We start from the raw sequence: 27038 nt of genomic DNA, 5'->3' as shown, positions 1-27038 counted from the left end.
CAGAAGGAAGCCCAAGTGCTTGGGCCCCTGTATCCACGTGGGAGACCCAGAGGAAGATCCCGGTTCCTGGCTCAGTCCTGGCCCACACAGCCATTTGGGGAGTGGCCATGAGCAGGGAGCTGGGTCAGAAGTGGAGCAGCCGGGTCATGAACTGGTGCCCATATGAGACACTGGCATCGCAGGCAGAGGCTTTACCCACTATGCCACAGTGCCGGCTCCCTGGTGGGGAGCTCTAAGGAGTGAGTGCATGGAGCCAGGCTGTGACCGAGCAGTGGTCACCGTCCGTGAAGTCCACGTGGCGTGGGGGCAGTGGGGTGAGTCGGGGAGGTGGCAGCTGGTCACCAGGAGGCCGTGTGTAAGCAGGCATCTGGATCAACCATGGTGCTGGCCCAGGAGGAGGTCAGCCGGCCGGAAACCGAGTCAAGGGTGACGAGGCCTGTTTCTGGCCGCAACCGCTCGGACCTGTACTCGGCATGGCTGCTGAGCCGACCCACGATCACAGGAAATCACAGCACATTAAGACCCGCAGAGCGCTGGCACAGTGCCGGGCACGGAGCGGGGACCCCAGCTTTGCTGTACAGACGGGGAGGCAGGGAGCAGACAAGGCACAAATCCCCAACCTCACCGTGAGCCTCGTGGGCCCAGGTTGGGAAGGCCCCCCCTTCCGCCCTGCGCCGTGGTCCCTCCTCTTAGATGATGTTGGGGGCGCTGCCCAGCCCCAGGGTCCCGGTCAGCACCTTCATGGGGACAGAGTCCTGCGTCCTGTGCCCAGGGGACAGCAGCCAAAAGGAGCAGGAGAATGAAGCTCGCGTTAGGCTTTGGGGTTGCGGGGACCTCCAGAGCCTGGCGCTGTCACCCAGCGCAGTGGCCGCACGCAGCACGCCTGCACCACGCCCTCCCGCAGCAGCTCCGTCTTCTGGAAGCTCCCCTCCGAGCCTGGGGCAGGGCTCTGCACCCCTCGGAAGACCTTCCCTCCAGAGAGAGGGAGTGGGAGAGAGTGTGGACCCTCTGCAGCCACGCCTGGGGAGCCTGCAGCCAGGAAGTGGCCGTGGTGGTCTCACGCACATCCTGGCACACATCCCGCAGCCTCCCAAAGTAGGGGGGATGTTGACTTCCTGTGTGTCCCCAGGGGACAGGAGGGGTTGGAGAACACGCGGAGCAGTCTCGGTCGTGCCCTCGGACCTCCCTCACACGTCCACACGCACCATGTTCGTGCTAGTGCTTCAGATGCGCCGTGGCCCAGCTTGGGGGGGCGGGTGCTACCCTTATTATCCCCATTTCACAGATTTGGAAACGGAGGCTTGGAAATGTAGCTTGCTCACGATCAGAATGCTGGCATTTGGCTGAAGCAGGACTTGGGTCCAAGCGATCCTAACTTGGGGTTTCTCAACCTCAGCACTGTCGATGCCTTGCACTGGGGAACTCTTTGCTGTAGCACGTTTAGCAATGTCCCTGGCATGGGTCCCCGGGATGTCACCACCACCCCCTGCCTTCGCTGAGCGTGACAGACGGAATTGTTTCGGGATGTGTGGCCAGATGTCTCCTGAGAGGTACAATCTCTCATCTGAGCAACACAGCCTTGCTGCCAGACCCGGCAGGTGGGTGAGGTGGTAGATGCCATTGCCAGGAGGGCTGGAAGGAATGCCAACCTCTGACCTGACCTGGAAAGGCGGGGAGCTCAGTTGTCCAGCCTCACAGTGAAGAGAACAGAGCCTGTTTTTCCACCCTGCACTGGACAGGGCCTCGCTGCGTACCTGCCGAGGGCCCAAGCCTGACCCAGCCCCGGGGACAAGCGAGTCTAGAGTCCCGCCCTCACGGAGACAGTTGTCTACAGGCGGCCGTCGAGCAGGTGCAGCCTGCGGTACCGCAGGTGATGATACACAGAGAAGAGTAAGTGGGAGTGTGGGAGGGGAGCACAGGCATGCAGGGGTGGGGGCACAGTTTTAAATAAGGTGGCCACGGTAGCCTCCTGGAGGAGGTGACATGTCACCCAAGATCTGTGGGAGGGGAGGGATGGAGTCTGGGGGGAGACTGCTGCACCGAGGCCAGCATGTGCAAAGGCCCTGGGACCGCCTCAGTAGGCTCAGGAACAGCAAATGTCGTCGGAGCGGATATAAGGGGGTGAGTGGTGAGGTCCAAGGGCAGGTGGGGGTGGTCGAGTTTGTGACATCCAAGGTGACATGGTGGCTTACCCATGGGCGTCTCCAGCAAAGCCCGGATTTAAGCCAGAGCTTTGGAAGTCTCTCTTGGGCTAAGCTGTACAAGCAACTTTCTCTGGGGCCGGACCTTGACCTAGAACCACAGCGTCACCTGAGTCCGTGACTCACGTGGGCTGGGCCAATGTTTTCAGGAGGCAGGGAAGAGGGGAGGGTGGGTGGTGATGTATAAGTGAGCAGAGCCGCCGCGGCTGGGCTGCTGCACACAGCTCCCGCTCCGCCTCCTGTGGGCAGCGGCAGCATGGTGAGTCTGGCCCTGCTCTTGCTCGTGGCCGTGTGTGTGCTGTCCTCAGGGGTGTGGCTCTGGGCCATCTGCACCCACTTCCTCAGGCAAGATGTCCCGGCGGGTATCGGCCACCCCGTGAAAATGCGGGTTCTCTCTTGTCTTACACAGCTGGTGATAACCTGGGTGAGTATTGCATGTTACTCACGGCTTGAGGAGGGAGCTGAGAAAATCAGGCACGTGCAGGTTCCAGGGAGCGGGCACAGACAGGGGCCGCCGCCGGGCAGGGGGACGGCGCGTGCTCGGACAGAGTAACCCTTTTAATACAGCTCTCAGCCTCTTCCGACGCTGGCCGAGCTGCTGTCCGCAAACCTCAGAGCCTGGTTCGCTTTTTTTCCCAGTCAACAGCTGGGCCCCCTGCCCTGGCACCTGTCTCCCTTTGTCCCTCTGGGCCCCCTGTGGAGCAGGAAGGAGTTTCCCAATCTCTGAGCTCCAGGGGCCACCCGTCCACCGGCCAGAGCCAGCGAGCGCCAACACAAACAGGTCACAAAGCCATCAGCACAGAGGCACCAAGTGGCCGGATACAACTTCACAAATATCTTGGCACCTTTGGGAGATGGAGAAGTGTTTGTGTGTCGCAGTCTGATTCTGCCTGCTGTTGTCAGCGTGTGGCATCCGGGAGCTGTCACCGCGGGAACCGTGTAGATGCTGACTTGGTGGCCCTTCTGCAGGGCATTGGCAGGAACGGAACACGGGAAAGCTTTCTTTCCTTCAAGTTTCGTACATAACGGGGAAGCAAGTGCCAGGGTCTCCCCTCCTGGGCTTCTTCCCTCCCGGGTGAGATGTGATGTTGAAAAAGTGACGTTGGGCCCTGGGGTTCCTCCGGCCTGAAGAGGTTGCGGTCCAGGTTCCCGATCGCAGCGACTCAGCTTCTGCATCTGCAGAATGGGAACACACATCAGGGCCTTTTGTGGGGGTGCTGTGGGGGAAGCTGTGCTGGGAGCACCTGCCAGGCCCTCCACACGTGTAGCCGCTGGTACTGTGTGTTGGCTGTTTTCTGCAAAGAGGGGTTGTGCACCTGCTGTGTGCCACACACCAGTTCTGGGATCCAGAGACACAAACAGGTCAGCCGTTAGGAGTTTGGGGTCTTGCTGTGTGGGGATGGGGAGACAGCTGGTAAACCAGCAAACCATGCAGAGGCGAACCCTAAGAGGGAAGTGCACGGGGGCAGTGGCTACAGCAGGGCTTCTTCCCCCGGCTTCCCTGAGCCGGTGGGGGACAGAATGCAAGGGGCCCATGGATTTGGATGGGGTCGCAATGGCCCTACGTTCACCACCAAGGTGTGACAGGAATGTAGCGTTTCCTCCCATAGTGGACAAAGACCAGAGCAGCCTCCACGGCAGAGCTGCAGCCCGATGGCAAGAGGGCCAGCCACTGCGGTCACTCCACCACTGTAGCTGCTGCGACAAACCACAGCCTCCCACTCCTTAGAAATAAGGTAGTGGGCTGGCGTCGCGGCTCACTAGGTTAATCTTCCACCTGCGGTGCCAGCACCCCGGGTTCTAGTCCCGGTTGCTCCTCTTCCAGTCCAGCTCTCTGCTGTGGCCCGGGAAGGCAGTGGAGGATGGCCCAGTGCTTGAGTGCCTGCACCCCATGGGAGACCAGGAGGAAGCACATGGCTCCTGGCTTTGGATCGGTGCAGTGCGCCAGCTGCAACGGGCCTGCCGTAGCGGCCACTTGGGGGGTGAACCAATGGAAAAAGGATCTCTCTGTCTCTGTCTCTCTCTCTCTCACTGTCTAACTCTGCCTGTAAAAAAAAAAAAAAAAAAGTAGTATGCGGGGTCTTCCAAAACCTCAGACAAGTGCACGTCATGAAAAAGCTAAGCATGGACTTCAATCTTTTGGCACAGAAATAAACCCATCTTTTCCTTCTATTTTTCCATTAACTTTTTTTTAAAGATTTATTTAATTTATTTGAAAGGCAGAGTTACAGAGAGTCGTAGAGAGAGAGAAAGAGAGAGAGGTCTTCTTCCACTGGTTCACTCCCCAATGGCTGCAATGACCAGGGTTGGGCCAGGCTGAAGCCAGGAGCTTCTTCCGGGTCTCCCACGTGGGTGCAGGGGCCCGAGCACTTGCACCGTCCTCTGCTGTTTTCCCAGGTGCATTAGCAGGGAGTTGGGTTGGAAGTGGAATAGCCAGGACTCGAACCGACACCCATGTGGGATGCCAATGCTGGAGGCCACTAACTCTCAGGAGCACCTTCATATGAAGGTGGCCCGTAGGGCTTGCTCGTTGATGTGCACAGAGGTAGCAAATATATTATGACATCCCACATTCACTTGAACAGTTTGATGACTATTAAGTAAAATTGCCTTCCTTCTGGCCAAAGTGGTTGTGGCACAGCAACGGCCTGTGAACTCCTGGAAAGAGGCCCCGGGGGGAAGGCGCCTTTATTTGGTGTTGTGTATGGTGCAAACTCTCAGGCACGTCCCAGAGAAGGTGGAGAGTCTGCCGGCCCTGAGCTGTCGGCTGGAGCCAAGCTTTGTTTCATTTGTGCCCCACCCTTCCCTACCTTTCTAGTTTCTTTCTTTCTTTCTTTCTTTCTTTCTTTCTTTCTTTCTTTCTTTCTTTCTTTCTTTCTTTCTTTCTTTCTTTCTTTCTTTTTATTAAAGATGTGTTTGGTTTTTTTGAAAGGCAGAATGAGAAAGATAGATAGAGAGAGATCTTCCATCCTCTGGTTCACTCCCCAAATGTCAGAAACAGCCGGGTCTGCGTCAAGATGCAGCCAGGAGCCAGGACTCCGCCCCAGTCTCCCACGCGGGTGCAGGGCCCCAGCCCTTGGGCCGTTTTCCACTGCCTTCCCAGGCCACAGCAGGGAGCAGCCGGGACTCCAAATGCTCTCCATGTGGGATGCCGTGTCGCAGCAGCAGCTCAATCCGCTGTGCCACAACACCGTCCCCACGGCCCCAGTTGCTTAGACAGCGCGTCCTGGGCACTGTATTACTTTATTCTCAAATATTTTAGTAGGGACTCCCTCCCCCACCCCCACTTTTTTCTTTTTTTTTTTCTTTTTTTAATTTTTGACAGGCAGAGTGGACAGTGAGAGAGAGAGAGACAGAGAGAAAGGTCTTCCTTTGCTGTTGGTTCACCCTCCAATGGCCGCCACGGCCGGCGCGCTGCGGCCAGCGCACCGCGCTGATCCGATGGCAGGAGCCAGGTGCTTCTCCTGGTCTCCCATGGGGTGCAGGGCCCAAGCACTTGGGCCATCCTCCACTGTACTCCCTGGCCACAGCAGAGAGCTGGCCTGGAAGAGGGGCAACCGGGACAGAATCCGGCACCCCGACCGGGACTAGAACCCGGTGTGCTGGTGCTGCAAGGCAGAGGATTAGCCTATTGAGCCGCGGCGCCGGCCACCCCCACTTTTTTCTAAGCATGGCCACAAAAGCCTAGGGATGGCCAGGTGGGCTGGGGTGGCCCAGGGAGACCTGGGAAGTCATCGTGTCCAGGCCCAGTGGAGCGGGAGCCTCAGAGGGACCGGGGTGCTCCGGGGAGGGGGATTTCTGGGGGAACCAGAAGCCGGAGTTATCCTGGCTGGGGTTGAAGACACCAGACGGAGAGGGTTGAGAGGGACTGGCAGGCCTGAGGCCACGTAGCACCTGAGTGGGGTTGGATTTTACTGCAAGTGTGAGGGGGCACCCACTCAGGAGGCGGAGCAGGGCTGGCCCAACCTGACTGTAATTCCCTAAGCTGAGCTCTCTTGCCACCTGCTGAAGCTAGGGGTGGCCACCGGACCCCAGGGACCTGCAGACCCCTGGGCAGAGACCCTTGACGCGTTTTCTCGTCTCTCTCTAACAGGGCTTGGTTTTTGAGAAGCTGGGGATCTGTTCGATGCCCCAGTTTGTCCGTTTCATACACGACCTGAGGGTGCCAAAGAAGGACCCGGATGTCCTGGTCACGGATCTCCGCTTCGGGACCATCCGGGCGAAGCTCTACCAGCCCAAGGCATCGTCCAGCACCCCCAGGCCCGGCGTTGTGTTCTACCATGGTGGCGGCACCATCATGGGGAGCTTGAGTAAGTGCCCTGTCCACAGACCTCCCAAAGGAACGCGACATGCTGAATCAAGGGTTTAAAACAATGTCAGGGCCAGCGCTGCGATGCAGCGGGTAAAGCCACCGACTGCAAAGCCGGCATTGCTCATGGGCACCAGTTCCTGTCCCAGCTGCCGAGACACTGGCATCCCATATGGGAGTGCCTGTTGGAGTCCTGGCTGCTCCACTTCCAATCCAGCTCCCTGCTGACGACCTAGGAAAGCAGCGGAGGATGGCCCAAGTGCTTGGGCCCCTGCACCCACGTGGGAGACCCGGAAGAAGCTCCTGGCTCCTGGTTTCAGGCTGGCTCAGCCCTGGCCATTGCAGCCATTTGGGGAGTGAGCCAGGGATGGAAGATCTCTGTGTGTGTGTGTGTGTGTGTGTGTGTGTCTATCTGTCTGTCTATCTGACAGTCTCTCTGTTTTTCTCTCTGTAATTCTGACTTTCAAGTAAATAAATATCTTTAAAAAAAAAAAAAAGAAAGTCATCATCCCAGGACCAGGGACACTGGTACATTTAGTGTGTCCCAGAGTGCTCACTCACTCTCTCTCTCTCTCTCACACACACACACACACACACACACACACACACACATACACCAGGGGACTTCAATAAGGTTCCTCTAAAACTGGATTTAAAAGCTAAGCTTAGGGTAAGCGTTTTGCCTGGGGGTTAGTAACTCACACCGAGTCCCTGGCTCTGGCTCCTGGTCCCAGCTGCCTGCTGGTGCAGACCCTGGGAGGCAGTGTGGGTTCCTGCCGCCCACGTGGGAGAGCTGACTTGTGTCCCTGGTTCCCAGCTTTGGCCCCAGCCAGCCCTGGTGTGGAGGGCATTTCAGGAATGAACCAGTAGATGGAAGCTGTCTCGCAAATATGTTTTAAGAAATGTTTTTGCCGGCGCCGCAGCTCACTAGGCTAATCCTCTGCCTTGCGGCGCCGGCACACTGGGTTCTGGTCCTGGTCGGGGCGCCGGATTCTGTCCCGGTTGCCCCTCTTCCAGGCCAGCTCTCTGCTGTGGCCCGGGAGTGCAGTGGAGGATGGCCCAAGTGCTTGGGCCCTGCACCCCATGGGAGACCAGGAGAAGCACCTGGCTCCTGCCATCGGATCAGCGCAGTGCGCCGGCCGCAGCGCGCCGGCCGTGGCGGCCATTGGAGGGTGAACCAATGGCAAAGGAAGACCTTTCTCTCTGTCTCTCTCTCTCTCACTGTCCACTCTGCCTGTCAAAAAAAATTGTTTTTAAGGGTAAATTTGGTTTGTTACAAAAAAAAATTTGAGAGAGAGACAGAGAAAGGTCTTCCTTCCATTGGTTCACCCCCCAAATGGCCGCTACGGCCGGTGCACTGTGCCGATCTGAAGCCAGGAGCCAGGTGCTTCTCCTGGTCTCCCATGCAGGTGCAGGGCCCAAGCACTTGGGCCATCCTCCACTGCACTCCCGGGCCACAGCAGAGAGCTGGACTGGAAGGGGAGCAACCGGGACAGAATCCAGCGCCCCAACTGGGACTAGAACCCAGGGTGCCGGCACTGCAGGCGGAAGATTAGCCAAGTGAGCCGCGGCACTGGCCAGGATTTATTTATTCCTTTGAAAGTCAGAGTTTTAGAGAGAGAAGGAGAGACACAGAGAGATCTTCCATTGGCTGGTCCACGCTCCAGATGGCTGCAATGGCCAGGGCTGGGTCAAGGCTAAAGCCAGGAGCCAGGAGCCTCATCCAGGTCTCCCAACACTTGGGCCATCTTCAGCCGCTTTTTCCAGGCCATTAGCAGGAAGCTAGATTGGAAGTGGAGCAGCCAGGGCACGAACCAGCGGCCATATGGGGTGTTAGTGTTGCAGGTTTTAGCTGCTACACCAGAACGCCGGCCCTGGTGAAAAATATCTTGAAATTCATGCATATGAGAGATCTTCAAAAAGTTCATGGGGACAGGCGTTTTGGTGCAGGAGTTCTCCTGGGACGCCTGAGCCCCATATTGGAGTGCATCCCATATTCAAGTCCCTACTCTGCTGTTGACTCCAGCGTCTCAGCTTCTGGGAGGCAGCAGGTGACGGCTCAAGTCCTGGGGACCCTGCTGCCCACTTGGATGGAGTTCCAGGCTCCTGGCTTTGGCCTGGCTCAGCCCAATCTATGGTAAGCACTGGGGGGTGAACCAGTAGATGGAAGATCTCTCTCCGTCTCTCTCTGTCCACCTTTCAAGCAAAATGAAAATAACACCCAAAAAGTTCATGAAAAGCTCTGTATCAATCTCAACATTTTTTGCATCAAAAAACCCTTCTTTTCATCAACTTCGCGAAGCGTACACACACATATGTGGGAAATGTGCATTTATCGAGATGAAATTCACAGAAATGAAAATCAGCTGTTTCAAGGTATCATTCAGTGGCTTTCAGCACGTTGCACACCCACCCCCCGCCCCGCTACTGAGTTGCAAATAAGGATATCGTCAATGAAACACCTCATTGTTCACACCCGGTGTGGCCTGAGACAGACCGAAGACGTGGGGAGAACGCGTGAGGGGAAACTCAGAAGTGAGGCGGTTGTCCTAGGTTTTCCCTACGAGAGAGTGGGACGTGGTGTCTTGGATTTAGCAGTGCTTCCCAACTTGTGGGGGGCCAGGGTCCCGTCGTGGTGGCTTTGAGAATAAGGGGTTTGGTGGTGTGGTCTCTACCACAAATGATAGTAGCTACCAATATTCAGAAACATGAATAGTTATATTCACAGGACAGGCACGACTATATGAACATTTAAAAAAAAAAAACTTGACAAAGAGTAGGCGTTTAAAAAAATTAATTTATTTATTTGAAAGGCAGAGTTACAGAGAGAGGTAGAGACAGAGAGAGATCTTCCATCCACTGATTCACTGCCTAAATGGCTGCAACAGCCAGGAGCCAGGAGCTTCCTTTGGGTCTCCCATGCGGGGTGCAGGGGCCCAAGCACTTGGGCCACCCTCCACTGCTTTTCCAGGTGCATTAGTAGCGAGCTGAATCAGAAGTGGAGCAGCTGGGACTTGAACTGGTGTCCATATGGGATGCCAGCATCTTAGTTGGCGGCTTTACCCTCTATGCTACAACAGTGGCTCCAAAGACTCACCTTTTATTATCTAGAAGTTTTTATTTATTTATTTGAAAGGGAGAGAGAGAGAGAGATCTTGCATCTGCTAGTTCACTCCCCAAATGCCCACAACAACCAGCGCTGGGCTGGGCTGAAGCGAGGAGCTCCATCTGGGTGTGGGTACCAGGAATCCAAGGACTTGACCCTCATCTGCTGCCTGCCAGGTTGTGCATTAGCAAGAAGTTCAATCGGACGTGGAGGCGGGACTCGATCCCAGACACCCCAAGGTAGGATGCAGGAGTCCCAAGCAGCGGCTTAACCGGCTGCAGCGTGAAGCCCACCCTGCCGTACGTACACCACTCATTTAACTCCTCAGCCCCCCTACGATGGAGACATCATCGTTGTCCCCATTAGACAGACGAAGAAATCAAGCCTCAGGTGGGCTAGGTGGTGTGCTGGGCACTATTTTAGCTCAAGCTAAACGGCAGTGAGGGTGGGGTTTGAACTCCGGTCTGCTGAGCCCGGAGCTCCCAACAGAAACCAAACAGCTTCTCAGGCATTTTTCACGATCTGCAGAGTCCGGCAGGGCACGGGTGTCTGGGACAATGTAGCTCAGGCAGCCCCACGGGTGGGAAAGTTGAATTGCTCAAGAGCCAGAGGCTGAATTGCAGAGCCCAGTGCGGGGAGCGGCCAGGGGCTCCGGCCAGGGGCTGGCGCAGGCTGCTGAAGGGGGCTTCCCAGTGAGCGTGGAAACCTCCTGTCTTCCAGGAACCCACCACGGCGTGTACTCCTATTTGTCAAAGAAGAGTGACGCCGTGGTCCTGGCTGTCGGGTGAGTACCGCGCAGAGTGGGGAGCGGGAAGAGGGCTCGGAAGCTCTGGACGACCAGAAGCCAGAGAGGAGTAGGAGAAGGGAGGCGGGGACCCAGAGGAGGCTGGGAATGGGCGCGTGGGTGGCTTCTGGGCACCCAATTGTTTAGAAGCTGGGAGGGAAGTGGATTTTTAATCAGAGCTTTACTTTGGGAGCGCAGTGGAGTGGAGTGGTTCTTTGCTGAGTGAGACAGCGCTGCCTGTTCCAGACATTTAACTGCTAAATGCCAGAGGTGTCCAGCGCCATCTCCAAGACAACCCCAGCCCTGCCTATCCATTTCCAAGTGCTCCCAAGAGGGAGGTCCCTCCTCCTGGTTGACATCCACCCATGGAATCAAAAACAAACAGACAGACAAGACCAGACCACTCTTTCCTCCTAGCTGATCTCTGAGAGTCACCCACCCACCCCACCCGGAACCTCAAGGAAGGCCACGTGGGTGCTGGTGGAGGAAGACGTGGGCTGGCCCCTCCTGGGCTCCTGGCCTGCTGTTTGATGCCCCTAGTTAGGCTTCTCCTGCAGAGCCATCTAAATGCACAAGGAAACAGCAGCTGCCAAGGTCTCGGGAGGATGCTTCCCGGCTTTTTGGGGAAGACCCAGTTGTGCAGCGTGAAAAGCGAAGGCCTAAATGTAGATGCGAGAGACAGAAAGAGACCTGGACAAAGTCCTCATTTGACAGTTCTCGGTTCCCACACGGTTCCTGCGCTGAGATGGAATCTCACTGCAGCGGTTGGCACTCTGTGCCTTCCTGTCCTGGTCCTGCCAAGCCAAGCGATCATCAGGAGACTCTGCCGGCAAGTCTGCCCCAGTGACTCACGTTCTGAACCCCAAGCCAGCCGGATTTCGGATTTAAATGCATTGCTATTGCAGCACCAGCCCAGGGCCGTCTGGAATGGGGGTGTCGGGATGGAGAGGGCTGCCAGAAGCTTTGTTTGTCCCAGAGGGCATTTGCTTTTTGTCTTTTAAAACAACCTGGTCCGTCTTCCCCATGGTGAGACTTCTCACAAAATCTGGAATCTCTTCAACAATGGAAGAGTGCAGGGCCAGGCTGGCATCTCCACAGAGCAACAGTCAGGAGTCAGGGTGCTGGGCAGGCTGTCTGCTGGCCTCTGGTGGAAGTTAAGTCTACAAGGTCTCCCCCACAGCATCTGGGGCCATGGCAGGTGGACTAGCCTATTTTTCTATGCTGTAATGAAATACCCGGGGCAGGCTAACTTTATAAAGAAAAGAGGTGTATTTAGCTCACCATCTGGGTACTTAAATTCCTCAAGGCACGGTGCAGACTCTGGTGAGGACCCTCATCCCATCTGGCTGTATCACCCAAGGCTGATGTGAATGGTGGGCATGGGACGAGAGGGGCCTGTTTCAGAACAGGAAGCCGGAGAGCAGTATGGGGTCAGGATCGGTTTTGTAGAACAAGCCTCTTGTGAGAACAGGCATCTCTGGGAAACTGCCTTAATCTCTTCTGAGTGTTCAAGGTTCTACATCTCCAAATACCACCACCCTAGACCAAGCGTCCAACACATGAATGCTTTGGGGAACACACTAAGATCATATCCAAACTATAGGAGCAGAAGTCACTAGAATCAAAATATAAGCAAGCCTGGAACTGTTCATGAAATCATAAAACAGGAAGTAGAACAGATGCGAGGCAGAGAGGCAACACCAGGTGGCTCAGGTAGATGGGGCAGGTGTAGGTGATACCAAGGTCATTGGCCAACAGGCAGCTGGCAGGGCTCTTGTACCCACAGCTGGTCCCTCAGCAGGTGATTGCGCCACAGGGAATTAGCCTGTGTGCTAATGATGAAGACTTCATGTCTTCTTCCGTCTGGCGTAAGCCTCACCTCTAACTCCACCTGCCCAAGTGTCAGAAAAGGCGGCTGATGGAAGACACGTAGGCGCAGAGATCCTGCACACGGATAGCTGCGACTCTGCTGGGCTGGTGAGTATCAATTGTGTTGCTGACTTCCCTTGTAGATACCGAAAGTCACCCAAGTACAAGTTCCCGGTCATGGTGAGAGACTGCATGGCGGCCACCGTCCAGTTCCTGAAGACCCTGAACGCGTACGGCGTGGACCCAGCACGAGTCGTGGTCGGTGGTGACAGCGTGGGAGGGGGCGTGGCAACGGTGGTTTGTCAGACCTTCCTCAACCGTCCGGATCTGCCCCGGATTCGGGCTCAGGTTCTGATCTACCCTGCCCTCCAAGCCCTGGACTTCCAGTCCCCTTCCTTTCAGCAGAACGAGAAAATCCCCCTGCTCACGTGGCATTTGGCTTTCTACTGTCTGTGCTGCTACATGGATATCAACCCTTCCTGGCAGAGCGCCCTCAAGAAGGGCGCCCATCTACCTGCCAAAGTCTGGGCGAAGTATGACAAGTGGGTGGGCGCAGAAAACATCCCGGAGCGGTTTAAGAAGAGAGGCTACCAGCCCGTGCCCCGGGCGCCCCTGAACGAAGATGCTTACCTGGAGACCAGGGTCCTCCTCAATTTGATGTGCTCGCCCCTGATCGCCGAGGACAGCGTCATGTCTCAGCTCCCGGAAGCCTGCATCGTGAGCTGTGAGTATGATCTTCTGCGGGACCACTCCCTGCTGTACAAGAAGAGGTTGGAAGACCTGGGGGTGCCGGTGACTTGGCACCACATGGACGATGGTTTCCACGGAGTGCTCAACACCATCGACCTGGGCTTGTTGCACTTCCCATGCTCCAAGAGAATCCTGAATCTCGTGGTCCATTTTATCCGGGGGTTGTGACCCTCCTCCTCCTCCCGGGCTGGAGCCACGCCACTGTCCCATCCCCCACGGGGCTTCCTGTTGCTGATCTGGGTGATGCTGAATGGGGCTAAAGAGGGAGACGGCGGTGAGGTCTCCTTCCTGGGGCAGGTTCTGGAATCATACATTGCGAGCCCTTCCTGGTGCCTGGGGGAGAGCCCCAGGGGACAGGTTTGGGGCGTGGGGCTGGGGCTTTCTGTTTGTGTTCACCGCTGGGGAAATTGGAACCTACAATTTTTGGTGGCCATTTGCGAGATGGAGTCAGCACATAAGAGTTACTCACAGCCTCTCTGAGCTACACAGAGTTCCGGCTGGGGAGGCTGATCCAGGTGGTGCGTGGCACGCATGCCTGGCCACCGTGTGCAGTTTCCCTGTGGCCCAGAAGGTGGAGGTGGAGTGCTGATGTTCTAGGCTGCTGGGTGGTGGAGAAATGCGTTCCAGCTCTTCCTCTGGGGTCCCAGTGACACTGCTCCTGCTGTTGCCCAGCCTCTGGGCTCCGAGTTCTGATGGCCTGGACTGGAAGAGCTGGGACAGACTGGCTAGGCTTCCCATGCTAGTTGGCCCCTAGAGGAAGATGAACACCCAGAACTGCCTGACAGGGTTGCTGTGGAGCCCGTGGAGTCAAAATTGAGCTTCCAACCCAGGGCCCTGAAACAAGAGTCTAAGAGTTAAAGGACAGGGGGCAGCAGGGAAGCCGAGGCCAGGGCAGGGACCCATGAAAGCCGAGCCTAACCCAACTCACCCGTGTCCATTGCGGGATGGCAGGAGAGGACCAAAGGGACATATTGTTAGGGATCGTTTCTGTTTTAAGACAAGCTGGCCTAAATCAGACAGACAGTATTGGGGCTCGTGTAGCAATGACCGTCAGGGGTAAGCCAGGCAAGAATTGATGCGTGAACTCGAGCAGTGCCAGTGGCTGCCATTTCTTCTCTCTGCTCTGTCAGCGCCTGGTGTTGACCTTCCTCTTCACCTCTCCATGCGGTGGTGGCCTTGGGCAGCTTTATGCTTATGTTGCTCCAGGGTCAAGTTCATTCTTATCCAGTTGCTTCATTCGCAACAGTTCTAGCAAAACTCTCCTTGCAACTCAATGGCTCTATTGGTTTTCAGACTGGTATGGCTAGTTGTCAAAATCAAGAGAACAGAATGTTCCCGCTGACCAGGACTAGGTCCTATCGAAGCCTGGGTGAGTCAGCCGCCTCTGATGGGCGGACTGAGTGTGGGGAAGGCAGCCAGCACCTCTCTGATGGAGGGTACTGGACGCTGGAGAGCATGGTCCCTCCAAGCGGAGGGGCAGGAGAAAGGCTGGAAGCCTGGAGTGGTGACTGGTGATGGAGGAAGGTTTTTGCTTTAAGATTTATTTATTTGGAAGAGTGAGAGAGAGAGATCTTCCATCTGCTGGTTCACTCCCTAAAAGGCTGCAACAGCAGGAGCTGAGCTGATCCAAAGCCAGGATCCAGGAGTTTCTTCTGGGTCTCCCACGTGGGTGCAGGGGCCCAAGCACTTGGGCCATCTTCTACTGCTTTCCCAGGCACATTAGCAGGGAGCTAAATTGGAAGTGGAGCAGCTGGGACTGAACCGGCGCCCACATGAGATGCTGGTGCTGCAGGCTGAGGCTTTAACCCGCTGAGCCACAGATCCCCCTGGAGGAAGGTTTCCATGGAGAGCTCCGCGTCGTTGACTTTCGCTTCCTGCACTTCCCTTGCTCCGTGGGAATCCTGCCTGCGTGGCCCATTTGATAAAGGAAGGGGCTGTGACTCTGCTTCCCTCTTACCGGATCTTCACCACCATCCAGTCCTCCACCGGGCTCTCTGATGTCCCAGCCCTCTGGAATATGGCTTTTGCTGTCTCACCTCTGCCGCAGGAGGCGGGTGGAGGGACATGAGCTGGCCTGCTGTGGGGTGCTGAGGCATTGGGAGCCCTGGACGCCTGTGCCCAGTGCAGATGAACGGGCTGCACTTTAAGGGGCGAAGGCGCCTGTGCAGGGCTCCTTCCTTCTGCAGGTGGTGGGAGAGGCAAAGCCCTCCGGCCCCAGTGGCTCACAGGCTCCTCTGGTTGCCTTTCAGCATTTTGTTGCTGTCCTGCCTGCAACCCATCCATGAGGAATGAAAAAGAGAGGGGGCGAATGTCCCCTAAGGGCCATCTCCATGGGAGCTGCTACCTCTTGTGTTCCTTGCATGAACCCTACATGCTGGGTATTCTTAAACCCACTGTACAGATGAGGAACCACAACTCATGTTAATAACACCCAGGTCCTGTCTTTCCAGTAGAGCTCAAGGCCAGCTGCTTCTGTAGATTTCCCAAGGCCTGCTCCTGTCCACGCTCCACCGCAAACCCTATTTGCCTGGCAAAAACTCTGTGATGTCCCATGAGCCATTAGTCCAGCATTATCGCTCTCTTTTCTCTCTCTCTCTCTCTCTCTCTCTCTCTTTCTTTCTTTCTGACAGGCAGAGTGGACAGTGAGAGAGAGAGAGAGACAGAGAGAAAGGTCTTCCTTTGCCGTTGGTTCACCCTCCAATGGCCACCGTGGCCAGCACGCTGATCCGAAGCCAGGAGCCAAGTGCTTCCCCTGGTCTCCCATGGGATGCAGGGCCCAAGCACTTGGGCCATCCTCCACTGCACTCCCTGGTCACAGCAGAGAGCTGGACTGGAAGAGGGGCAACTGGGACAGAACCGGAGCCCCAACCAGGACTAGAACCTGGTGTGCCAGTGCCGCAGGCGGATTAGCCTAGTGAGCCGCGGCGCTGGCCTATTGCTCTCTTTTTTCTTTCTTGTTCTTTTTTTTTTTTTTTTTAAGATTTACTTGCAAAGCAGTTACAGGGGAGAGAGAGAAAGAGCGAGAGTAAGTAAGCGAGAGAGATCTTCAATCTGTCTTCTGGCTCACTCCCCAAATGGCCACAACGGCCAGGGCTGGGCCAGGCTGAAGCCAGGAGCCAGGAGCTCCAGCCAGGACTCCCACGCAGCACTTGGCCACCTTCTCCTGCTTTTCTAAGCACATTAGCAGGGAGCTGGATCCTAAGTAGAGCAGCAGGACTTGAACTGGCGCCCATGTGGGATGCCGGCCTCGCAGGAGTTGGCTTAACCAACTGTGCCACAGCCCTGGCCCCTCTTTTTCTTCTTGTCTCTGGGGATTAAGATGACGCCATTGCCAAGCCACGTGATCTTATTTCAGTCGATTCCTATCCAGGTAGTGGTCAGCTACTGTCTGAGCTGAGTCAGGTTGAAAAACTCAAGGCATTTTTGTTCTCTGGTTTCCTTTGCTCTCTTGGCTGTAGCTCTCTGAGTCTGACCAGTGTCAAAAGTGGCCACTGGAGGCCCCTGCAGGAACTCACGGTGGAGGTGCCCCGCTGCCCGTGCCCAGGGCAGGTAGACACCCCCACTCCCTCCAAGCCAGATGCTCTGGGACTGTGTCCTCGGGCAGATCTGCCAGTTAGCTTGGGACAGGGCCGTCTGATAGAGAATGGTGAGTTGCTTTCTGGAGTCAGTAGGCAGCTGAGAACAGGTGCTGGGGCAAATTGCAAATTAGCAAAATGAGTCTGCCACTCCTCACCTACTTCCGTTTCAGGGTCTGTCCCAGATCCGCCTTGCCCCCACCCAGGGCCCCTCTGCCTTTCGGACCCCAAACCTGCCTCTCCTCCCCTGCACTCTCTGCTCAGAGTGGCTGCCTGCTCCCTCTCTGGTCCGTGCGCTGGAACAGTCGGGCTGTGCTGCAGTAAGTGGGGCCACAGTCCCAGCAGCTCGTGACCATGGAGGTCCCTTTCTTGCTCGCATGACGTCCGCAAGTCAGCCGCAGGTCTGCTTCCACCTACGCCTGCTCCGGGCCTGGGACTGATGGAGCAGCTTCTGTTGGAAATATCCCCAGCCTGTGGCCAAGGGAAGTAGAACAAGGCAAACCGTAGTCTCTCCAGCCCGCTGCTCACCAGTCACGGACACGACGGTCACACGGCCACAGCATGGACGTTGAAAGGGTACAGAAGCAGTTTCACAGCTGAGCATGCACTCATGCATGGCAGTTCCACTTCCGGTCTGTCTTCTGCAAATTTAATTTTCAATTGCCTAAATGATGCTCAAATTTATTCTTTTAGGCTGAGCCTCTGTTGGCCAGCCATGAGGCTGAGGTCCCTCCCAACCTCCCGCCTCGCACCCTGGTCCCTTTTCACTGATTGTATCCTCGGCTCCCTCTTATTTGCCTGGCAGGGTGGTGTGCCAGCCCTATTGTAAGCCTGCTTCTGTGTGTGCGCATCCACAGATAGGCACCCCTGAAAACGCAGGCTGTTGTTCTGTGGGACGACTTTGCCACATGTTCTTACATCAAAGAGATTGGTCCATACCTGTTGTTGTGCAACTCGAGTTGTTTATTTTTTTTCCCTCTCAACGATATATCTTAGAAGTGGAGCGCCTGGGGAAAACATTTTTATCCTACCCTCTGTAGCTATTGCGGAGTAGTCCAGGCTATGGCCCTAGTACAGTGTTTGGGTGACGGACACCTCTGGTCTGTTTCTAATTTTTCGTTGTAACAAACATTTTGGCACACACTTCCTTCTGCGTGGGGGATTCTCTGGGAGGGATTTAAGGTGGAGAAGTGTTGGCTGGGTGCATTCTAGCTGTAGATGACATCAGGACTCCTGTCTCCCCCTCCTTCCTTCAGCAGGTCTCAGTTCAGGAGGGAAGTCAGATGGTGACAACCAACCCTCAATCAGCAGGAGAATGGATGGCTTTGGCAGTTTGTCGGGTGGGATTGGGCGGGCTGGCAAGTCTGTGTGTTCCTTAACTCCAACGACACATTCTTGAGCCTTGGCCTCTAACATCCTTGCCTCTAACAAAGCAGAGGATGCCGTTGCCAGCAAAGTGGCTCCCCGTTCCACGGGCTGCCAGGCTGGCCCTGCTCCCTGGCCAGAATTCCCTGCTGCAGCACTGCCTTTGCAAGGTTCTGAGGTGCAATCAGATAAGGCAGTGCCTGGGGTTCAGTTTCCAGGCATCAGTCGAGTCCTGGAGAAAGCTCTCCAGGGTCTGCTCCATCCCCACGAAACGTGAAACCCCGCCTGCGGCATCACGGAAGGACTCATCCATTCATTTGAAGGTGAAGACGCCGGTCCTGGGGTTAGCAGGCTGCTCTGGATGCGGGAATTCTCTAATGAAAGAGAATCCACAATGACTTCCTGGGGATTTTTCTGCTCTGATTTTCCACGTCCACTCCTCTCGTGCAGGAAAGGGAATACATTTTGTTACTAGCAAAGAGCCTGCGTTGGACACAAAGAGAAGCAAGATGGAACCGTTATTGACTCCTGATCTGTGACATGGTCCTAGATGCTGTATAGGTGACATCTCATTGCATTCTCATCATTGTCCCGGTGTCCAGCGCCAAGTCAGAAGAATGAGGACCAGGTTTCGTTTAACCTGTCGACAGATGAGAGGGCAGCAAACCTCAGTGTCTCAAGGACTCCCGCTCTGCTGGGTGACGGTGGTTGGGGGCTTAAGCTTATAAAGGGGCTACAAGGGAGGGGGTGTTGTGATGGTAAAATCGCAAAAGAGCTTCAGGCCTGTCACTGTGTCGATGACAGTGCTTTCCTCCTCTGTTCCTTGAGGGAGGTGCACAGCTGAGGAAACCAGACCCAGCCCGAGCAGGTCCTCCTGCTTTGCAAAGGAGCTGAGATAAGGAATGAGGCGATGTGCGCCTTGGGACGCGGTGTGCAGCCCGCCCGCAGGCCAGCCCTGAAACATCAGCTTTCCGGCTTTACAGCGAAGCAGGCAAAACTGTTGGCCTATGTTCTTTTCTTCCTGGTTACGTCACCCGCTAAAGCCCATGATCCGTACTCCCAGTTTATAAGTTGGGAAACCAAGGCTCACTTGGCCTGGGAACTTGGTTAAAGTTAAGTGGCAGCTAAGTGGTAGAACTGGAATTTGAAGCCAAGTTGGTCTTTGTTCCAGATTCAACACCCTCCAAACACTTTTGTCCTTTGCAATAACCTGAAGCTGATTGGCAGTCTCCAAGCCGTGTTTCCAGGTCATATTGGATCGAGAGGGGGAAGTCAATTAATTATTCACCCCTTGGGTCTCATCTCAGACATCGCCTTCTCCGGAAAGCCTCCCTACCCCAGGCAGGTCAGATTCTCCTCCTACGGCTCGCGTTGAGGTTTGCATTGTGTACTGCCATTTCTCTGTCGTAGGGCTGAGCGCATTGTATTGTGAACACACAACAACCGAGAACATGGAGCTTGGATTGAATTAAAGAATGCCCCCGATTTCTAGTGTTTGCAGGTTCTTGGAAAAGCTGACAGCAAATATGTCCGCAGGAGGGTTATATCTAGTCTTAGAATTGTGTTTGCAAATAATTTTTGAAATGCCAGCCATGTAAGAAGAAAAGAGCTAGCAACAAGAACCCACAGAAATGAGTTTTAAAAAGATCCACAGGGCCGGCACCGTGGCTCACTAGGGCTAATCCTCCATCTAGCGGCGCCAGCACACCGGGTTCTAGTCCTGGTCAGGGCGCCGGATTCTGTCCCGGTTGCCCCTCTTCCAGGCCAGCTCTCTGCTGTGGCCAGGGAGTGCAGTGGAGGATGGCCCAAGTGCTTGGGTACTGCATCCCATGGGAGACCAGGAGAAGCACCTGGCTCCTGCCATTGGATCAGCGCGGTGCACCAGCCACAGCGTGCCAGCTGTGGCGGCCATTGAAGGGTGAACCAATGGCAAAAGGAAGACCTTTCTCTCTGTCTCTCTCTCTCTCACTGCCACTCTGCCTGTCAAAAAAAAAAAAAAAAATCTACGGGAGCTGGTATTATAGTGTGTGTGTTGAGTTGCTGCTATGATGCTGGTATCTCATACTGGAGTGCTGGTTTGAGTCCCGGCTGCTCCACTTCCAATCCAGCTACCTGCTAATGCCCCTGGGACTACAACTGAAATGGCCCAAGTGCGTGGGCCCCTGCTACTCACCTGGGAAACCAGGATGGAGTTCCTGGCTCCTGGCTTCAGCCTAGCCCAGCACCAGGTGTTGTGGCCATTTAGGGAGTGAATCAGAAGATGAAAAATCCCTCTCTCTCTCTCGCTCTCTGTCTGTCTGTCTCTTTTTGTTACTCTGCCTTTCAATTAAATAAATATTTAAAAATAAAAAATATCCACAGACGAGAATAAATCTGCTTACTATGCTTAAGAAAGTAGAATCTAAATTTGAAAATTACAGAGTTAAACACTGGTAGTTTGAAAACTCAGTAGATAAAATATTAAAAATTAGAATCGCCAAAAGTGGCACGATATTTTATATGTAAGCATTTATACATGAGATGAAGAGAAATTATTTTTTTTAAATGTATTTGAAAAAGAGAGAGAGAAAGAGGTCTTACATCTTCTGGTTCATTCCCCAAATGGCCACAACTACTGGGGCTGAGCCAGGCTGAAGCCAGAAGCCAGGAGTCAGGATTCAGGAACCAGGAACTCCTTATAGGTTCCCCTATGGGTACAGGGGCCCAAACACTTGGGCCATCCTCCACTGATTTCCCAGGCCATCAGCAGGGAGCTGGATCAGCAATGGAGAAGCCAGAACCCAAACTGGCGCCCTTATGGGATGCCAACATTGCAGGCCATGGCTTTACCTGCTATGCCACCCTAATGCTGGCTCCAAACAGAAATTCTAAAACTGAAACATGAAATTAAAAATTCAACAGATGGGTGTGATTTCACGAGACACACCTGAAGAAAAGTGTGTGAACTGGAATTAAGTAACAAGAAAGTTTTCTGAATCAAGCGTGAAGAGACAAACGGACAAAAATGTAGAAGGGGAAAGAGGCAGGAAGGATTCCAGGACAAGGTGTAGTAGACAGGTAACTGGCACACAGCAGAGAAGGAAAAACAAAGGAGGTAATCAGAGGTATTGCAGAGGCAATAATAAGCAATTAATACCCAAGAATGCCCCAAATAATTGAAAGATGTTTATCCACAGGTCCCAGAAACCTTACTCAAGCAGTACAAAGCAATTTAGTCCTAGACACATGAGAACGAAACTGAGCCAAAAGGCAAAGAGAAACTCTTAAAAACAAATGGAACGGGGGCCGGCACTGTGGCGTAGTGGGTAAAGCCGCTGCCTGCTTTTGCCGGCATTCCATATGACCGCTGCTTTGAGTCCTCTCTGCTGTGGCCTGGGAAAGCGGTAGAAAATGGCCCTAGTCCTTGGGTCCCTGCACCAGCGTGGGAGACCCGGAGGAAGGTCCTGGCTCCTGGCTTTGGATTGGCGCAGCTCCAGCTGTTGCAGCCATTGGGGAGTGAACAAGCAGATGGAAGACCTCTCTCTCTCTCTCTCTCTCTCTCTCTGCCTCTCCTTCTCTCTCTATGTAACTCTTTCAAATAAATAAATAAATCTTAAAAAAAAACCAAATGGAACAAAACAAAACCCCAACCATCTAAAAAGAATTAATAAGACTGGGGCCGGCACTGTGGCACAGCTGGCACAGCCACAGCCCCCAGTGCCAGCATCCCATATGGGCGCCAGTTCAAGCCCCAGCTGCTCTACTTCTGATCCAGCTCCCTGCTAACACACCTGGGAAAGCAGAGCAGAAGATGGCCTTGGTCCCCTGCACCCACATGGGAGACCCCGATGAAGCTCCTGGCTCCTAGCTTTGGCCATTGTGGCCATTTGGGGGAGTGAACCAGCAGACGGAAGACCTCTCTCCCTCTGTCTCTCCCTCTGTCTGTCTGTCTGTAACTCTACCTCTCAAACAAATAAATAAATCTTTAAAAAAATAGATCTCCTATTTTAAAAAAAGAAATAAGACGACTGACAGTTGTCTTCTAAACTCAGGAAACAGTGGAACGTTGCCCTCAATGGATCTGTCAGAGTACGATTCTCCAGTCATTGAAAACCACCTTCAGAAAGAGAGTGAGATATTTTCGGATAAATCGAAAGGGAAGACGTTTGCAGCAGCAGAGCTTCAAGAAAGGAAATCTGTTCTTCAGAGAAAAAGAAAACGCTCCGAGAGGGAGGCCAGAAACGCAGGTGAAACAAAAAGCAATAAAGTGAGCGATACCTGGGGAAGTCTAAAGGCTGACTACATGACAGGAATAAGGACAGTTAGTGTCGAGCAAAACATCCAGGAGAGAGGACTAAGGTACCTAGAGGTCGGGAAGCTGGGATGGTTGGACTGTCTGGGAGAAGGGCAAAGCATCCGTCAGTGGCTTGGCTTGGTCATGAATACCTGGTACCGTATGGAGAAACGCCATAGTGATAGAAAATAGTTTAGACCACTATGAGAAGTGTCTAAATAATAGTCCAGGAAATGTAGTCTCACAAGTATAGAGATGTCCCTTGATTTACAGTGAGGTTATGTCTGGATGAACCCATTGTAAGTTGAAAATATCTGAAGTTGAAAATGCACTGGGGCTGACGCTGTGTTATAGGGGGGTAAAGCCGCCGCCTGCAGTGCCAGCATCCCATATGGATGCTGGTTCGAGTCCCGGCTGCTCCACTTTCGATCCAGCTCCCAGCTCTCTGCTATGACCTGGAAAAGCAGTGGAAGATGGCCCAAATCCTTGGGCCTCTGCCACCCACATGGGAGACCCGGAAGAAGCTCCTGGCTCCTGGCTTTGGATCAGTGCAGCTCTGGATGTTTTGGCCATCTGGGGAGTGAACCATTGGATGGAAGACCTCTCTCTCTCTCTCTCTCTCTCTGCCTCTTTGTAACTCTGCCTTTCAAATAAAACAAATAAACCTTTAAAAAATAAATCTTATAAAAAAAAGAAATGCATTTAACAGGGGCCACCATTGTGGCACAGTGGGTTGAGCTGCCACCTGCAACAGTGGCATCCCACATGGGAGCCAGTTCAACTTCTGGCTGCTCCGCTTCCGATCCAATTTCCTTTTAATGCACCTGGGAGAGCAGAGGACGATGGCCCAAGTTCTTGATCCCCTCCAACCGCATGGGAGATGTAGATGAAGCTCCTGGCTTCAGCCTGACACAGCCCCAGCCATTGCAGTCATTTGGGGAAGTGAATCAGTGGCTGAAAGATCTCTCTCTCTCTCTCTGTCTCTGTCTCTCGCTCTCTTTCTGTAACTCTGCCTTTCAAATAAATAAAACAGATCTTGAAAAAAAAAACATAAAATGCATTAGTATGCCTAACGTACCAAACATCGTAGCTTAGCCTAGACTTTCCTATATAATGAGGTGTTGAATATCTCCTGTACTGAGGCAGACGTGGTAGTGTAGCAGGTTAAGCCACGGGGTGGAACGCCCAGATCCCATATCAGAGCCAGTCTGAGTCCAGCCACTCAAGGCCTGCAGTCAAGCTTCCTGCTAACGTCCCCGGGAGGCAGCGGATGGTGGTCTATGTACTTGGGTCCCTGCCATCCATGTGGGACACCCAGATGGAGTTCCTGGCTCCTGACATGAGCCTGGCCCAGCCCTGGCTGTTGCAGGCATTTGGGGAGTGAAGCAGTGGATGGAAGACCTCTTTCTCTCCCTCTTTCTGTCACTCTTTCATATAAATAAAGCTTAAAAAATAATTTAAAAAAGCATTGTCGACACAGCACATGTACACGATCTGTTGCACCCTCACCCTCATGTGACCGGCTTTGAGTGGCAGTCTCTGAACGTCCCAGCTTTGTTTATCTTTTATGTTTTATTTTATTTTATTTTTGACAGGCAGAGTGGACAGAGAGAGAGAGACAGAGAGAAAGGTCTTCCTTTGCCGTTGGTTCACCCTCCAATGGCCGTCGTGGCCAGTGCACCGTGCTGATCCGAAGGCAGGAGCCAGGTGCTTCTCCTGGTCTCCCATGGGGTGCAGGGCCCAAGCACTTGGGCCATCCTCCACTGCACTCCCGGGCCACAGCAGAGAGCTGGCCTGGAAGAGGGGCAACCGGGACAGAATCCGGCACCCCAACCGGGACTAGAACCCGGTGTGCCGGCGCCGCAGGCGGAGGATTAGCCTAGTGAACCGCGGCGCTGGCCTTGAACTTCCCAGCTTTGTGAGATAGAATTGTGCTGATACCGCCAGCCCCAGAAGGTAACAAGATTCAAAGTCTGGTTTCTACCGAAGACATGCTGCATTTACAGCTTCATAAAGCTGGCAACCACAAAGGCAAACCGTGGCAAGTCAAGGACTGTCCAAACAAGAAAAGGCTGGCCGAGGAGCCGTGCCACAGTAGGAGGTGCTCGGCTTCATGGGTAACGCGGCGCAGGTGTAGCGTGAGACGTGTTCATGGAGTGCTTTGCACGTTCTGTAAATCCTTTTCACGTTCTTATTTTTCACTTTTGATGACGCAGTATTTGTCCTGGAAGACTGGATGTGCTTACTGTTTCATCAAAAGATTAGAGATTGAACGTTGAGAAGAAAGACAGGCATGAAGGCTGAGAAGAATGAATTAAACATCATCTAAAAAAAAAAAAAACCTAGAAAAGTAGATGCAAAGAAAATGCAAGGCAGTTGATGATGAAGAGTAAGTTTTTAGAAGTATTTTTGGGGACCGGGGTTGTGGCGCAGTGGGTTAAGTGCCATCTTTGATGCTGGCATCTCACAGTGGAGTTCAAGTCTGCCAGCCGCTCTGCTTCTGATCCAGCTCCCTGTTAATGCACCTGGGAAAGCAGCAGCAGATGGCCCGAGTGCCTGGGCCCCTGCACCCACGTGGGAGACCCGGATGGAGCTCGAGGTCCTGGCTTCAGTCTGGCCCAGCCCTGGCTGTTGCAGCCATTTGGGAGTGAACCAGTAGGTGAAAGACTTCTCTTTCTCTCTCTCTGTCACACTGCCCTTCAAATAAACAAAATAAATCTTTTAGAAAAGTGTACTTTAAATATCTTTAAAGTATTTTAGGGAGAAATCCTGAAATTATAATCATCATACAATGGAGCTGATCAACAATGCCATATTTTAGCTCTTTGAAAGTAGAGGGAAGAAAAGGCATAAGTAGTAACCAGGAATAAATAGGGACTTCAAACAAGCCCCCGAAATCTTGAAAAGATAATAAAAAGATGTATGTCCACAATGCTGGCACTCGGGGCCAGCACTGTGGCTCAGTGGTTAAGCTGCTACGGAAGTTAATGGGGCAGAGCTTCTGTCTCTGATGCTGAGCAGGTTCCGGACGGCGTGGAGCAGTGCCAACACGTACGTGCTGATGGTGAGAACACCAGTGCATAGGATCTTTGGGAAAATAGTTGTCATTCTCTAGTCACACTGAAGTCACACACACACCATAGTACCCAGGCCCCTGGAAATCCCAAGACCTTCCCAGAGGACACAGGGGTCTAAACTGCTTTTACGCTAAGTCTGCAATGCGACGTGCCCTGTTTCACAGCGCTGGCCGTTCCCACAGTGGAGAAAAGGCGCAAGGACAAGGGCAGGGGCTCCTAAGAGGTCAAGGCGGGGCGAGAACGCTTGCCAGTCCTCCTCTCACTTGAGAATGTCTTTCGGAGCCAGCTCAGTGGGTTAATCCTCTGCCTGTGACCAGCATCCTATATAAACACCAGTTCGAGTCCTGGCTGCTCCACTTCCAATCCAGCTCTCTGCTATGACCTGGGAAAGAAGTAGAGGATGGCCCAAGTCCTTGGGCCCCTGTACGCATGTGTGGGAGACCCAGAAGAGCTTCTGGCTCCTGGCTTTAGATGGGTCCAGCTCCAGCTGTTGCGGCCATTTGGGGGGTGAACCAATGGATGGAAGATATCTCTCTGTCTCTCCCTCTCACTGTCTGTAACTCTACCTCTTAAATAAAATCTTAAGAAAAAAAGAGAGAGAGAGAGAGAATGTCTTTGATGAAGATGTGAAAATGCGCAGACAACTTGCTAGCCGCGTGTGTGCTGCGACACGGGAGGGAGATGCGGAGGAGCTGCTGCCGCCCTCGACAAACGGCAGGTGCGTGATCATTCCCGTTGTGCGCTGAATTAGCTGGGCTTTTTTTTTTTTTTTCATATTAAAAATTGTTTTATTGAGGGCCGGCACCGCGGCTCAACAGGCTAATCCTCCGCCTTGCGGCACCGGCACACCGGGTTCTAGTCCCGGTCGGGGCCCCAGATTCTGTCCCGGTTGCCCCTCTTCCAGGCCAGCTCTCTGTTGTGGCCCGGGAGTGCAGTGGAGGATGGCCCAGGTGCTTGGGCCCTGCACCCCATGGGAGACCAGGAGAAGCACCTGGCTCCTGCCATCGGATCAGCGTGGTGCGCCAGCCGTGGCGGCCATTGGAGGGTGAACCAACGGCAAAGGAAGACCTTTCTCTCTGTCTCTCTCTCTCTCACTGTCCACTCTGCCTGTCAAAAAAAAAAAAAAAAAAAAAAAGTCTGTGGAAAATGGAATTAAAAATAAGTTTATTTTGGTGCAAAATGTTTTTTTTTTTGTTTGTTTGTTTGTTTTTGTTTTGCAGGCAGAGTTAGACAGTGAGAGAGAGAGAGAGAGAAAGGTCTTCCTTCCATTGGTTCGCTCCCCAAACGGCCGCAATGGCCAGCACGCTGTGCCGATCCGAAGCCAGGAGCCAGGTGCTTCCTCCTGGTCTCCCATGGGCTGCAGGGCCCAATCACTTGGGCCATCCTCCACTGCCTTCCCAGGCCACAGCAGAGAGCTGGACTGGAAGAGGAGCAACCGGGACAGAATCTGGTACCCCAACCGGGACTAGAACCCGGGGTGCTGGCGCCGCAGGCAGAGGATTAGCCTAATGAGCCACAGTGCCGGCCGCTGCAAAATGTTTTTTAAATCTGCACATTGTTTTCCATGTGCTTTTTGCGTGTGTAGAACAAAGCGGGTTTGCAGGAGGCCCACACAGCTCAGTAAAGCAAGTTTCTCCAAATGACCATCACCGCATCCCGAAGTCACGAATGGGTGAACGACTTAGTCAAAGCCCAAAATCAGCCAATAGATTTTCCTGTGACAGCTCAG

The 27038-nt window shown here is 53.9% G+C and overlaps 1 protein-coding gene across 1 annotated transcript; it reads left to right on the top strand.

Moving 5' to 3' along the window:
• Positions 1-2257: 2257 nt before the first annotated feature.
• On the top strand, positions 2258-19928 carry AADACL3 (arylacetamide deacetylase like 3). Its single transcript, XM_002721511.6, has 4 exons — positions 2258-2625; positions 6295-6511; positions 10337-10400; positions 12413-19928. Exons 1-4 carry the CDS (start codon positions 2458-2460, stop codon positions 13185-13187), a joined length of 1224 nt encoding a protein of 407 aa, XP_002721557.1. The 5' UTR covers positions 2258-2457; the 3' UTR covers positions 13188-19928.
• Positions 19929-27038: the final 7110 nt, after the last annotated feature.

This window comes from Oryctolagus cuniculus, chromosome 7 (genome assembly GCF_051225735.1).
Source record: "Oryctolagus cuniculus isolate XC-2025 breed Fujian yellow rabbit chromosome 7, ASM5122573v1, whole genome shotgun sequence".
Lineage (NCBI taxonomy): Eukaryota > Metazoa > Chordata > Mammalia > Lagomorpha > Leporidae > Oryctolagus > Oryctolagus cuniculus.
This window is presented reverse-complemented; position numbering and strand designations above follow the sequence as displayed.

What these genes read in the sequence shown, in the direction of transcription:
- AADACL3 (XM_002721511.6), top strand. Translation starts at nt 2,458, where the DNA reads ATGGTGAGTCTGGCCCTGCTCTTGCTCGTGGCCGTGTGTGTGCTGTCC. An exon ending in CACCATCATGGGGAGCTTGA is followed by an intron (nt 6,512 to 10,336) that starts GTAAGTGCCCTG and finishes CCTGTCTTCCAG; the next exon opens with GAACCCACCACGGCGTGTAC. An exon ending in GCCGTGGTCCTGGCTGTCGG is followed by an intron (nt 10,401 to 12,412) that starts GTGAGTACCGCG and finishes CTTCCCTTGTAG; the next exon opens with ATACCGAAAGTCACCCAAGT.